Here is a 14,868-nt window from a genome sequence, read left to right as displayed (position 1 = left end):
ATGTAAAAATGCAAACTTCGAAAAGCTGCACAGATCATTATTTATGTTACATTTATTCATGGTTACATGCTATTAAATTAGCATTTGGTTTATCGTTGTCATGTGTTTGCTTCATAATTACTGCTTCATTACCACCTGCTGTTATGTTACACAGTAACAAAACAGTAAAGCAGAGGTTTGTGTGTTTCATGGGTTAGAGAAATAGACGCTCAGCTGATCGACATAGTCATCAATCCTGGAATGACAGACAAGTTACACGGTAACAGTGTAGAGCTATTCGAGGCCACATAAGGAATTAAAAAATATGACCATTTTACATTTCAACCATTCTTTTCTCAAAGTTTCCAGCAATGTTTTTATGTCACACTATGGTTTAGCTGTGTTTTTAAAGAAAATACCACCCAGTGCCTTCATTTATAGAAAGAAATACATGACCTCACACTCACCCCCTGAGAGATGAAGCAGGGGAAGCCTCTCCAGTCTGTTACAAGTGTTCCCATACTTGTGTGTCCCAGAGGATGTTAATATTTCACCAGTGAGTCTGTGGCCTGACCTTTGACTCGGAGAAGTTCCATCTGTGAGTCAAACTAAGCCACGGGGTCAGAGCAGACGCACACTCCCAGCAGGTAAGGTGGATTCAACGTTTCTTCTTTTGACCAGACCGGATTCAGCACCCTGACAACTGACAGCCACTCTGTTTTCACAGGGATCCCCAACTCCTGCAGCCTTTCATTTCCACACAGACCTCATCATGATGGAGACGGAGCAAATGACTGGAAGTTGTCCTGCCCCGAGCCAAGCGGCTGTCAGACCCTGGCTCTCCTCCAGTGCAAGAGGTACAAGTATTTAACTGCTGTTAGAATTTGAATGAATTCACCAACGTTCCCTTTTAGCGACAGAGGCTTTTTGACCTGTGATCTGAGGAGAAATCTGTCAAAATCAACGGAATGTTCAGTTGTTTGGCTTGACACATTTATTATTCTCCTTCAGTTCCACAATATCTGTATGTAAGACACGTGAGTTGTATTTATTCATAAAATGAACATGATTCCGTATGAGATTAATGAAACGTTAAAGTACTGGCTTCACCAATAACAGTGGCACTAAATGTAATTTGCGACCTGCAAATTCTATGTTTATGTTGTGGAAAAGGTGTATAAGATAAGATAGCTTTATTTATCCCACAGTGGGGAGAGAACAGGGTTTAGCTGTAGCTCCTCATAGATTCATCTTTTGGATTGGATCCTCAAACTACTTCTATCCTTAAGAGGGAAAATATGTCCCAATATACTGTTTTCCTTTAAATTGCAGTATCATTTTGTAAACCATAGTATACATATCCTGTTTAAATCTGTTCAAACATATTTGCAGAAAAATGTCACATATCAGTTCCGTTATAAAATGTCTTTCTGTCATTTATTCTTTTGACATGTTGCTTTAATTTTTCCAAAACTAAAAAGAGACAAACTCTGCTCTCTGAGTTCATGCACGTGAGAGTCACCTCTTCATGTGCAGCTTTACTGCCTCTAAACTTCACCTCGCACAGTACAAGTACAGGAAATGATGTTGTATATGTTATGTATAATATATTTTTGACCCTTTTGCCTACGTAACGTCACGTGGTTCAGTGTCAAATCTTTGGCACGTCCCGTTACCTGAGGAATGTTAAGTAATAACCTTTAAACACAAACTGTTATTGCTCAGAATAAGTTCCACGTCATTCCAAAGTGATATTGTATGCATTGTGAGAATTAATCTGCCTGTGCTTGTGCGTGTCTCCGCTGTTAGAGACGGTTTGTCCTCTGTCCTCACAGAGGGACACTGAGTTTGTGACAATCTGATGGGAAATGAGGAGCATTTTCAGGTAGCACTTTTGTTTGTTTGGGTTTTCCTCCTTGTTCCTCATACTTGCTCGATTGGATTGTGTCCAACTGTTCCAGCTGTTAAAGGAACATGGTGTCATTATGTTGATGTATACAGTCATTTCTTACTGGAAATCCTTTTGCAGCCTTTGGGACTGCCATGTGGAGGAGCGCAAATGAAAATCGCTGCTCTCTTCTTGCCTTTTCTAATACATGCTGTGTTAAAATTAATCTGCAATGATGTTTATAAACCATCCCAATTGTGTCAGTTATTAGTCGTCATAAGGAATTATAGTTTTTAATGAAGATATGGTGAAATTTTCAACAACAGTAGAAGCCCTGCAGGATGTTTTTTATGATAAAAAAGTGAAAGTTAATACAGCGTCCTAGAATCAGATGCCGTTTTCTCATCTTACTCTGGCAGCTTTGTGAGGTTAGAGTTACAAGGTTATTTATAGTTTAGGGCCAACACCTTTCTAGACCTGGTATCACAAAACTAGGACAAATTGCAAGCTCAAAGATGTGGGTGTTAATCCTCTAGGAAATAAAGTAGTAACAAAGTCACGACATCTATATTGGTTATTATGTCTACATTAATGTTCAGTGAACAGGTATTTTTCATCTGTTTCTCCTAAAATATCCACTCTTACATCATATTTTAGCAGCTAAAATAAATAAGTGTTGAAATGAATCCTTGCATTGGTTCATGCAGGACACAGTAGTTATACGGTCCAGCTGTAATCAGAGGACAACCAGCGGATCGCAATCTATTAGTCACGCTACAATTACACCCACTCTTAAACTACAGCCTGTCCGAGACTGGAGGATAATTGGCCAGATTTCAGTCCCAATCTGGCCTTTCCAAAAAACTTGGTGTCTTCTGACTTTAGGCTGATCTGAACAGATTATCTAGACAAAATTTGTCTAGATAATCTGTGTGCGGGATTAAGAGACGTAATTTAAATCAGAGTCTTCCCGATTTCAAACATCAGCGATCGGATGTTGCATACTTTTCTTTAGAACTGTAATTTGTACAAGCCAAGTTGATTCCGTCTTCTCACCCATGACTGAATCCACAGTCGTTGTTGTTTTTGCATTTCAAAGCACAAAACAACGCGCACACACAAGAGCTATTAACTGACAACGCCAACAGTCCACCTCCATGTCTGTTTATATTCTGAAGTCACGTTAAATCACGCGAGTTTCTGTGAGATCCCAAATCCCTGGAATCTCCTTCCTAAAATCTTTTGACTCTACACCAAGTATGTGATCCTACGTCTTGAATGGCTCGTCTAGTCTGTGCATTCTCAAGATTATTGCCTGATTAATCCTGAGAAAGCACAGACTGGACGATCCAATCCAGATTGAGTATGTTATTGCAGGGTTCTGATCACGCCACCAATTGTGTAGAAAAGTGTAGCTCCTCATAGGTTAGAATTTTGGATTGGATCCTCAAACTAGTCTCTGGGCAGGAGGTGGAAGATGTCAAATATGTCCCAATATTTTTACTTTGGATCACAGTACCCTTTTTAAACCATGGTATGCATATGGCCTCTTTACATCAGTTCATTTCTGCTAAAACAGGAAAACATCTTATAAGTCATTCTTGTCTTATCACATAGTTCCATTATATACTTTATTTCTATCATTTATTCTTTTTACATGTTGCTTTCATTTTTTCCTAAACTATAAAGGGACATATCATATGACTAAAGGCAAAGTATGCGGTCCTGCGTCTGGACTGGATCGTCTAGTCTGTGCTTTCTCAGGATTATTGCCTGCCTCACACTGGAGGATTTTTTACTTAATTTTAAAAATGTAGGAGACCACAGACACAACAGACTTTGTAACCAATTTTCAATGTTTTAATCCTGAGATAGCACAGACTAGATACAATCCAGATTTAGTTGGTCATTACTGTGGGGTCCTGAACACGCCACCGATCGATGTTCAGTCGTAAATAACAAACATGTTTAAAGCTGCCATAGATCAGATGTTACAATTAATGCTGTTTTTGGTGTGTATCTATGCCATTACCCCGTTTATGAAGCTCTAAAGTTTGGAAACAAACAGTTCAGCCACTGCTGAGAACGCTGGGTTTTATTGTATTCCCAGGCTCTTCAAGCAGTCTGAAAAAGCCTGGAATCGTGACGTGAGGATCTCGTCTCCTGATGAGCAGATCCTCTTGGTCCGCGCACTAGTCTGGGCACATCTGGTTGCGTACATTGAACCACAGAAGAAGAATAACGTCCGTTGTGGAGGTGTTTCACTTGCGACAGTGTCTTCTGACTTTGGGTCTGACTATGGGTCAAAGTCGTAAAAGGGACTGCGGCGGCGAGTCGTGAAGAAGCCATTTTTAAACATTGTTAAAACAATGTTTTGATAATGAGTAGCAGTGCATCCACTTTTCCAGAGGGGGGAGCTGTGCTTCTGAGAGCGGGTGTGCAAATTACGTCACTTCCAGGTACCTGGCCAAACTCAGCACGGCTGACGAGAGCTTCAGTGAGGAGAGATTTCTATCGGCTCGTTTCCAGCAACTAGGAGGTTTTTGACCATAAAGACAAGTTAATGTATGTAAATAGATCTCCTTAACTAACATATATGTGTGATAGGACCACTCTATGGGAGCTTTAATACTTACGATTTGAAATCGGGAAGACTCTGATTTGTCCGAATGTGTGTCAAAATTGCGTCTGTCAATCCCTAACCGTGCAGGATAATTTGGCCAGATAATCTGTTCAGATGAGGCTGAAATTGGAAGGCACACACGGTTTTTAGAAGGGCCAAATCAGGACTGATATTAGGCCAAATATCCTTGTAGTGTGGGGCAGGCATAAAGCAGTCCATATAGTTAGCAGTCCTTCCTCACTAATTTCCTGCCACACCAGTGCTGCCTCATACTACTGCTGTTGCAAAACTTTGTTATTCAGAATGGTGTTTGATGAATCGTCTGCGTAAAGTCTCACTGTATTTATTACTGTATTGTAGTAATAAAGGGTTTAATTATGACCAGAGCGTCTCTGATTGAAACTATTAAATGAAATAAAAACATAAGACCATTCTGTTGCCTATACACCTAAACAGCTATAGGACCTTCACTCACTTGTGCTGCCAGTGAAATGTACACCTTTCAGCTGTTTCTGATCTGCAGAGCTGGATCAGCTCAAGAAAACCTCACAGAGAGCAGTGAGACTAACGGCCTGGACTTCACACTGAGAATTGAAATAATCAGGAGAGAACGTGGAGCCGATGAGTTCAGCAGATGACTGATTGGTGTAACTCACGGTGCAGGGGAGACAACAGCATCAACAACTGTCTGAGTTGTCTAGCAACAAAGTGTTTTTGTCTGTGTTTGTCAGCGGCTGCTGCTGCTGCTGCAGAGTTCATGTTTATACACCTCAGACTGTTCTGCTGCTTTATTACAGCAGGTCATTTGATTTCTGCAGCTTCTGCATAAAATCTATGGACACGTATTTCTTATTATTTTGTCCATTACATTTAATATGAAGGGCGGCAAAATAACTGAAATGACACTGTTGATTATAACAGCATCAGGGCAACTTTTTTACCCCATACCGTTCTTACTTTTAAGGGATGTTTTAAGTGATTTACTTTGTACTTTTATCCCACTACAAATAGTTTTTTTCTGAATGACAATGATTTTGCCTCAGCACAGAACAATAAATCTCTCAGTGTGCAGATATTTTAAACTGATCACTAAGATTGAGTTAAATTAGAACTTACCCTAACCCTTCTTGGATACGATATCAAAGACTTTCTGAGGCGCTGTAGACCAGTGATTCCCAAACACTGGGTCAGGACCCACACATTAGGGGAGAATTTTCCCAACCTTTAAAGGTGCATTATGTAATAAATCTAAATCAACTGGTCATAAAATCCTCCTTATATGTCACAGAGACTCAGGAATAATGTTCATATGACATACTGAACAACAACAGTACAGCCAAAATATTTGCATTTCACATGTGGCGCCACCTACCGCCATCTACCAATTATTGCAGTCAGTAGAGTCTCAGCTGCCGAGCAACCATGGGTTGCCAGTTACGTCAGAAAACGAAACCTAAAAGACCTCTGTATTTTGAATTTGAATGTAGTAACCGTTTTTGGCCACATTCTTACATATTGCACCTTTGAGTTAATATGTATACATGAACTGAATAACATGCATAGAATTACGTTTAAAGGAATTGACTAAACATCTCTTAGAAATGTGTTTACTTATTGAAAATGAGATTAGGTTTTAAAGATCTGGCTTGAAATTAGTCACGACATTACGCACAAATTTGCACTCATGCAACAATACAGTGAAAGATCAGCTTAATGTGTTGCTAAGGCCACTGTTTGTGTTTGAATTTTATTATGTACCCTGGGCTTTTATTGCACTTTATTTTGTCAAATCAGTAATCTCCACGGAAAAGAGATGTGTTGTTAAATTATCTGTCACATGAGCTACATGGAGCTGAACATCGTCAGCAGAATATTTTATAATCTGCCCAGAAACTCCACACCTGTACCAGTAAACGTATTCCCATTCAGACAACATCCATTGTTGTTATTTACAACGTTACAATCATCAACGTATAGCATTAACTCTGATTGATCGTTATTTAATTGAACTGTTTAAAGCAGATGTGTTGTCTATTTGGCCTTAGCCTCGAACTAAACCACGAGTAAATGCTAGTAAACCTTTAAACAACACAGTTAAAATGGTTTAAGACCCGACCTTTGTTACGTCAACACATAAAACTTTTTTCATAATGACTAAATTACCTGTTTACATTCCAGAAAAATGAATAAAACATTGACCAAAGATCAGTCAAATGCTCTCTCTCTCTCACACACACACACACACACAGGTTTGCACAGCTCTTCCTCCTAGGACACTGCATTATTTCCATTCATTTAAAGAGCCTTAACAAAGTGTTATCCCTAACCTTAGCCAAGTCTCACCTTAACATAACCATAATTCAAATTATAGCCCTTTACCTAGTGCCTCAGTGTTTGATTCTGCCTCATTAGGACCAGGTTTTGGTCTCTATGAGGACTACAAATATGTAATACAAATATGTAATGTCACAGAAACACTGATAATATAACAATTATTTCACACAAATATGCACAAACTTCTTTTTTGCATCGATTGTATTGTCATAGTTTGTCTCTTTCTCTTTTCTGCTCATGTTTCCCTGCAGAAGCCACCAGGACACTCGGTGACACCGCGGACCGTTTTCATGGCGACGGGGTTCGGTACAAAGCAAAGCTCATTGGTGTTGACCCGGTGTCCGGCTCCCAGGGGGACAAGATGTGCTGGGACTCCATGATGAAACTCAAGGTACATGTGTCCTTCCTCCACTGCCATAATCAACATCATCTGTCTCATTTTATCAGAAAGAAAGTTGAACATATACACCAGAACAACTGAGATTAAATAGCTGTCATCGGTACATTGTCAGAACCTGAGAAAGATTCACAAACTGTTCTCCAGAATTCTCCAGACATCAGTCAGACGTACTGCTCTGTCCGTTCCAGCCTAATACATCTTAACAGCTATTGAGGGACTCTGCAGTACAATTATATCGACACTGACGTTTCATTTTCCCAGATGGAAAATCCCACTGAATTGGTGCACCTCTAAAATGTTGATATTATACAGGCGTCCATGGTTCTGGACATGAAAATCATTCTTATTACCATAAACAGTAACACATGACTGACAGTTGCAGCCGTTCATATCTGCATGAAACTCTCCTGGATCAGTCATTAGGCCCCAAATCTGGGCAACAAAATATCAAGTGTGATGTAGAAACTTGAATTCAAAAACACAGCTGAGACATTAACTACAACTCACAAAGTGCATTTTACACTTTTTAAGAAAACTAAACTGCTTTTGGCAGTTTTTATTAAGAAAAAAAAAAAAGCAAAATGTGTTAACAACTGCAGCATTTTAAATTCCGTGCAACCATGACATGTTTTTCACCATGGCAACTGCAGCTGACGCTCATGGGCGTTGTGGTATTTGTGTTGGCTATACATAAACATTAATAACTGTTACATAAGTTGATGAAAATGATATTTAGTCCGACAGCATAGTCAATTAATGCAGATACAGAAAACATCATAATTAACCATGTATACACATTCATACAGTATCAATACAAGATTAATCTTGAGTATCAGAGGTAACTTTTTTGTATAAAGGAATATTCTACACATACACGTGGGCAAGGAAATGAGCAGATAAATATAATATTAAATAAAAAAATGAAACACATATTCACCATTAACTAGGTTCTTACTAATATGCATATAAGTAGCATACTAGCCCTTTATTAGTAAATATTAAGCACCTATTAACACCCGTATGTAGGAAAAATCTTGTAATAATGTAGTAATAGAGGTAGAATAAGGTTATGTAGACTAAGGTGTTAATACGTGCTTAATGATTACTAATAAAGGGCTAGTTTGCTACTAGTTAGTAAGCACTAGTTAATGGTGAATATGTGTTCCCTATTCTAAAGTGTTACCAAAAATACAATTTAAACATTTTACATTTACATTTGTCATAAAGATGACAAAAAAAACAGAAAGGAAGACCAGAATAGTTCATACAAAACGTGATAGTGCAAAACGTATTCATTGCATATTGGTATAATGCAGCAGAAAATCAACTTACTCCATGTGATTCAATTTGACCTTGTTCACATGTGCCTTCCTTTAGGATCTGGTGCAGAAAATGGTTTTCTCATTACTGGATACCCATATATGCTGCCTTTAACCTGGGAAAAAAAAGTTGTTTAGGGGTTTATTGACACTTTAATGTAACTTTAGTAAAACTAAATGCTGACTGTTGCTTTTAAACAAAAAACCCTGCCACAGCTGCTGTTACTATGATTATAATCAGTATTTAAAACTCTTTATATTCATTTTTGCCTGGTATTTTAAGTTGCCTGAACTCTGTGTGTGTGTGTGTGTGTGTGTGTGTGTGTGTGCGCGTGCACGTGTGTGTGTGTGTGTGTGTTCAGGGCATTGAGGTAGCATCAAGGAAACAGGGGAAACACAAACCGAGGGTTTGGCTCAAAGTTTTCTCCACCGGCCTGAAAATCCTGGATGAGCGGACTGGGGTGTGTCACATCAACGAGAACTCTCCCAAAGTTCTTTCCCCGTTTTGTCTTTGCTTTAATCCCTGACCTGGATTTGACTGATATAATCTAAAACTTGGCTCAGCGACATTCTGCTTTCCCTCTTCCAGGTTTATATCACGGGACACTGTAATTACAGACACATTTTTATTCTTCTTCCACGTTGCTTTTTAATTGAAACTTTAAGAAATTTCCTCCAAATCTTAAAAATAATCCTTTCCATCATTTACTACCCACTTCTCCGCCTAATCTTTTTACTGACTGTGGAATATTATCGTCGTGCCTGGTAAACCTGGTACCAGCAATAATTCCCAAATCAAACTGAATGTATTCAAGCTGCTGAGCATCTCCTGCTGTGCATTTCAGCTCCTCTGGGATCACTCCCATGTGTTTTCAATCTGCTCGACCACCAACAAATTACGAGAGAGATTTGCTCCTTATAAATGCTGCAGAAATGCTCTGACTCTTTTAAAAATCTGTATATATCACTTACTTTGTCTCCATATTCCAAACTATTTGAAACGGATATTATCTTCCTCAGTCTGGAATGTTTTTTTAGATGAACTTGGCTGAATCACTAGTTAATTTAACTAGTGTTTATTTATCTTTTTTTCATGTGAAATCCCTTGTAGTCCCGAGAAAATTATTGTAATAATAAATCTAGGAACTTGTTATTCATTTTCTGCAGATGCGGAAGTAATCCGTGCCACAGCCGTTTGTTTCACTTTCTGCTTTCCATGCTGTTTGCTGTGATAATAATCATCACAGGTTTTTTTGCTTGCGCGGTGGCTCTGTGTGTTCAGGATCAGGATTAAAATCCTCTTCTTCATCTACTTCATCTCCAGGCTGTTCTTCATGACCACGAGAGGAGCAGAATCAGCTCTTTGACAAAAGATGAGTCCGACCCCAGAGCTCTGGCTTACATTTACCAACACCAAGACTCCTACAGCCTCTTCTACATCAAGATGGCCAACCTGGTAACAACTACCACAGTACAGTACTGGGACTGTAGAGGAACAGTCAAAGCATGGCAACTCATAATAATCATAATAATCATATGGGAAAAGTCCCTGCACTAGCAGTCTGTCAGCTTGTAAATCATTATCTTTTTAGTATACAGTATACGTAGAATATTTGTGTGATTTTCCCCCCAAAAAACAGCTCAAATATGATCTTACACAAACTTTTAACTGAAGGGCTTTTATCATCATTCCACTGCATCAATATATTTCTCCTCGCAGCAGAAGCACTGTGCGAAATACAGGGAGGTTTGGGGGGCTTAGACCCCCCTGATTAACATTCAAGACCCCCTGAAAGCCTCAAATGCAAAATTTGAGGGGGGTCTAAACATGTTACAGTGTAATTAGAAAGCATTTTTTTTCCTAAAGATTTTTGTATTTTCAGTTTTACATATATGATCTACATACATAATACACTTTGCATGCTTTCTTATCCTTTTTAACCAGACAAAATGTCAATTATTTTATTTCTAATTGTGTATTTTTAATGTTTTAATAATTGCTTTCCAAATGGCGCTGTGGAAAAGGCCCACACAAGCCCACATCTGACAGGGAATAATCCAATAATGCAGGGTGGCTCCTGGGGGGGTGAAACAGTATTGTGCAATAAATGGGAGATGGGGACATCTGCCCCCCCCCCAATTATTAATGGGTATTTCGCACACTGAGCAGTAGTGAGAATGTATACCGTATATATATTTGTATTCATTCATGGACACTGCATTGCATGATTGGAACAAATAACAATGAAATGAAAGGAGATTTTTCTGCTTCACCAGGCAGATCCAGTCGTGGCTGACATCAAGGAAGTTTGTCAGCGTTTGGACCAAGAGACACAACAGGAACCTGCAGAGGCGCCGACTCAAGTCAGAGATGAATTGTTTATAAATGAATTTCTTATTTCTTTCTGATTAAAAGTAAAAACTGCATTTTGCTTTGGTTTACAGATGAGCACCTTGCTGCCCCTTGATGAGAGTTCAGTCATTCCTCCTGAGGTGAACCAAAGATGGAGAAAATGCAATTATTGTCACAAAATCTAACAGTGTTTTTAAATGATGGACTTTTATTTTCATAGGGAACAGCTTTAGAGAGTGTGTTCAGTCCACGACCAGACTCTTCACCTGGGGAAGTAAATCAGGTAAAACGTTTACACAACCATAGGAGTGTTTTCAACATTTTACTAAGAACAGCAGTACAAAGTGACTTATCTCTTTTTTTTCTTAATAAAATAATAATGAATACATTTGTATTGATTGTTATTTTAACCCCATATAATCCTCTATTGCTGGCAAACGAACATATTTTCTATTTGTGTGTAGGTTTCCTCCAGTAATGAGCTGATGGAAATTTTCTCCGTCCAGATGAGGGAGCCACTGTCACCCACAGAGAGCTCCTGTATCAGTCAGACAGGTTAGTGCTAACATGGTTCTGACATGCAGAGGCTTTTACCCTCACACAGGTGTTGTTTGTGATGAACAGTCTCCTTAAATGTACTTCAACACGCCTCTGTGTGACAGCAAAATACAGCAGCACAAACGGAATTGTTATAACCACAAAACAGATAATAAAACCTTACTCAAATATAGAGAAGATCGTCAAAAAAAATTGCCTTAAAGTGCAAGAAGTTTTCTATTCAGAAGCCAACATACCAAAATATTTTAAAATGACATAAATCCCAACTTATCTATAAAAACAACTTATCTTCAAGTGTCAAATATCACTCCAGAGACTAATACCCTCAGTTTAAGTGTTTTTTTTATTTTTATTGTTTAGTGTTTTCTTTTGGTCCAACTTTTTCTTCCATCAAAGAAAAAATAGAACATGTTTGAGATATTCTTTCTTCGACTATTTAAAACAAACATTCTGTTCAGTTGAATACAAATCACTTTATTTTGTCCCCAGGGGACAGATTAAAAGGGACATGACAGTAGCTAAAACAAGACACAGACACATGAGTAATGTGTTCGTTTGTGTAGCTGCATTAGTGCTTATACTGCTGGGTCAGTGTTCAGCGTTTAGGAGCTGGACAGCCCTGGGACGAATGTTGTCTTCCTCCCCTGTGTCCTTCAGCCTGGACAGTGAAGTCTGTGTCCTTCTGAGGGGGAGCCACGCAAACTCAGAAAGCAAATGTTTCTGAATGTTGTGAAGACTGCACACTTTATCGTTACAGAAAATCCTTTAAATTAAACATCTGGTTCATTCAAGTGCTGAAAAAACATCATATTTTAATGAAATTATATTTAATTATTAGGTAATTTATTAGGTATATATTATTATTATTATATATTATTCTGAGTGCAGGAAATGTGAAATAAGGCAAATGATCTGTCAAAATATGCATTCAGTGTGTTAGATTTTTTTAATCTATGTCAAGGAGACATATTTAAAACAGAAGCTCACTGTGCCATAGTTCCCATGGTACTGATGATTAATTTAATCTACATTTTCATGTCATATCTATAAAGGCCACACGGTTGGCGTCGTGGTTAGCACGCTTGCCTTTGTAGCAAGAAGACCCGGGTTTGAGCCCCAGATGGTACAAGGGCCTTTCTGTTTGCATGTTCTTCCCGTGTGCGTGGGTTTTCTCCGGGTTCTCCGGCTTCCTCCCACAGTCCAAAAACATGCAGATTTGGGGATTAGGTGAATTGGTCACTCTAAATTGAGAGTGTGAGTGAATGGTTGTTTGTCTCTAATGTGGCCCTGTGATGGACTCGCGAACTGTCCAGGGTGTACCCCGCCTATTGCTGTATGTCAATGGGAGGGGGGGGACACCAAATCCCTATCTCGCCTGTTGGGCGCCAAATTGCATAGGGCCAACCCTTATAAGACCAAATTAAATGTATCCACTGTTTTATCCATTTTATCCAGTACCTACTGTAAAATAGTGAAGACGTCACCATAGTTTGTTTTGTGACCCGACATTGAGCAAAAGCATAACTGAGCTTTACTTCACTCCATCAATTGCTTTTCTTACAGATGCTCCACAGCCACAGCCACAGCCTCAGCCACAGCCACAGCCTCAGCCAATGCTCTCCAGCTCTCAGATTCTGTCCATGTTCCCCACACAGCCACTAGGGGGCTCTCCATACTCCTCTCCTCCATACTCTCCCTCTGCCATGCCCTGGGGTCATGCCCTGGGGAACCAGTGGGCAGCTCCACCCACGGCTCCGTGGCCAAACATGGCAGGTGTCACAGCGTCAGCTGCCGGCAGTCATGGTATGATGACCTCTCAGCCGTGTGAGGTCATGTGGGCAGGAAACACACCTGCTTCACCCACTCCTGTCAGTGGGTTCCCCAACACTGTGTCAGCAGCTCCCCGTGTGGACGATAACCTCCTCCTGTGATGAACACACTGATACTCAGTCATGACTTTGACCAACATCAGATAACAGTATTTCAACCAGGAGAGACCAGGAAATGAAAAATAAATGTATTACAGATTAAACAGAATCATATGCTCATAGTCAAAGTGTTTTTGGCACAGGGAGGAGAATCACTTAAAAGTCCAGACACTGGTGGTGAAAGTGGTTGTTGACTGGATGAGAACTAAGTACAGAAAGAAACAAGAGATTTAAAAATACAGCAACAGGGCAGGTTTGTTGAGAAGTTGATCCTGTTTCTCATTTAATGAACTGAAATTGAAAACTATGAGCGGTATACTGTTTTTTTTATTTTGTTTAAATCTGATACATGAAAATTAATTAGCTATACTCGGTCTTCACATGTTACTAATAAAATTTCCGATTCAATTTAATTACAATCTTCTGTTGCTCAAAAAACAAAACAAAAAAAATAAATCACTTTTGCTCCTGGGGATTTTGTTTTCATATCGTGATCAAGGATCTAAATTTGATTAAAACTTGACTTGCATGCACATAATTTCAAAAATACAGAATGCACATTTCACTTCAACACACTCTTTTACTTCAATTTATTGTTCCTCACACTTGTTCCACTGGCTCCGGTCAAACAAACAGTGTAGTGAAATCTGTGACATTTCAGGGAGAAATGTTGATGTTTCTCTGCCGTTTATCTCATGTTGTTAATGTAAAAAGGCTCATGTTTCTGTGATAAACAAAAGTCATAATCAGTCCTACAAAGACAACGAACAGGGGGGAAATATAAACCAAACAAGCAAACAGGAGTCAATTTTCAGGACGGCAAAAACAGGGAAGTTGTGAGTGCATTTACATGAAAGGGGGAATGATAATGTGGCACAGAGCTGACTATAAAAGAGCTTTAACTGTTGTTTAGCCCTCCTGTTATACTAGTCAAAAGCTTCATACTTAAAGGTGCATTATGTAATACATCTAAAGCAACTGGCCATAAAATCCTCCTAATATGTCACAGAGACTCAGGAATAATGTTCATTTAACAAACTGAACTCACCAACAACAACAGTACAGACAAAATATTTGCATTAAAAAAAATTTTTTTGCAGACTGCAAATCATGTTTACGTTTTGAAATCATGTTTTGGCATGTGGCGCCACCTACCGCCGTCCACCAATGATTGCAGTCAGTAGAGTCTCAGCTGCCGAGCAACCACGGGTTGCCAGTTACGTCAGAAAACAAAACCTAAAAGACCCCGGTATTTTGAATTTGAATGTAGTTACCGTTTTTGGCCACATTCTTACATATGGCACCTTTAATATCTGACATGAAATGTTATAAATAACAAAAAAAAACATGTGCTTAGAAATAATATAAAGTAATTAGACACTAAAAAGATCTATATTTAGGTGACTCAGTGTCATTTTATGGTGATTCATATTTTTCTTTAGGTGCTCTGCTCTATAAGTAATCAACAAATAAACTTAAAATACCT

The 14,868-nt window shown here is 38.9% G+C and overlaps 1 protein-coding gene across 1 annotated transcript; it reads left to right on the top strand.

The window, feature by feature from the left end:
• Positions 1-751: 751 nt before the first annotated feature.
• Positions 752-13,385, top strand: LOC310925765 (uncharacterized protein; the record flags this gene model as incomplete). Its single annotated transcript, XM_083887781.1, has 8 exons — positions 752-836; positions 7,076-7,215; positions 8,906-9,004; positions 9,868-9,999; positions 10,821-10,907; positions 10,989-11,036; positions 11,361-11,451; positions 13,018-13,385. The coding sequence occupies 8 exons, from the start codon at positions 752-754 to the stop codon at positions 13,383-13,385; spliced, it is 1,050 nt and encodes a 349-aa protein (XP_083743907.1).
• Between the last annotated feature and the right edge of the window lie 1,483 nt (positions 13,386-14,868).

This window comes from Microchirus variegatus, assembly GCF_963457635.1.
Source record: "Microchirus variegatus genome assembly, chromosome: 4".
Lineage (NCBI taxonomy): Eukaryota > Metazoa > Chordata > Actinopteri > Pleuronectiformes > Soleidae > Microchirus > Microchirus variegatus.
This window is presented reverse-complemented; position numbering and strand designations above follow the sequence as displayed.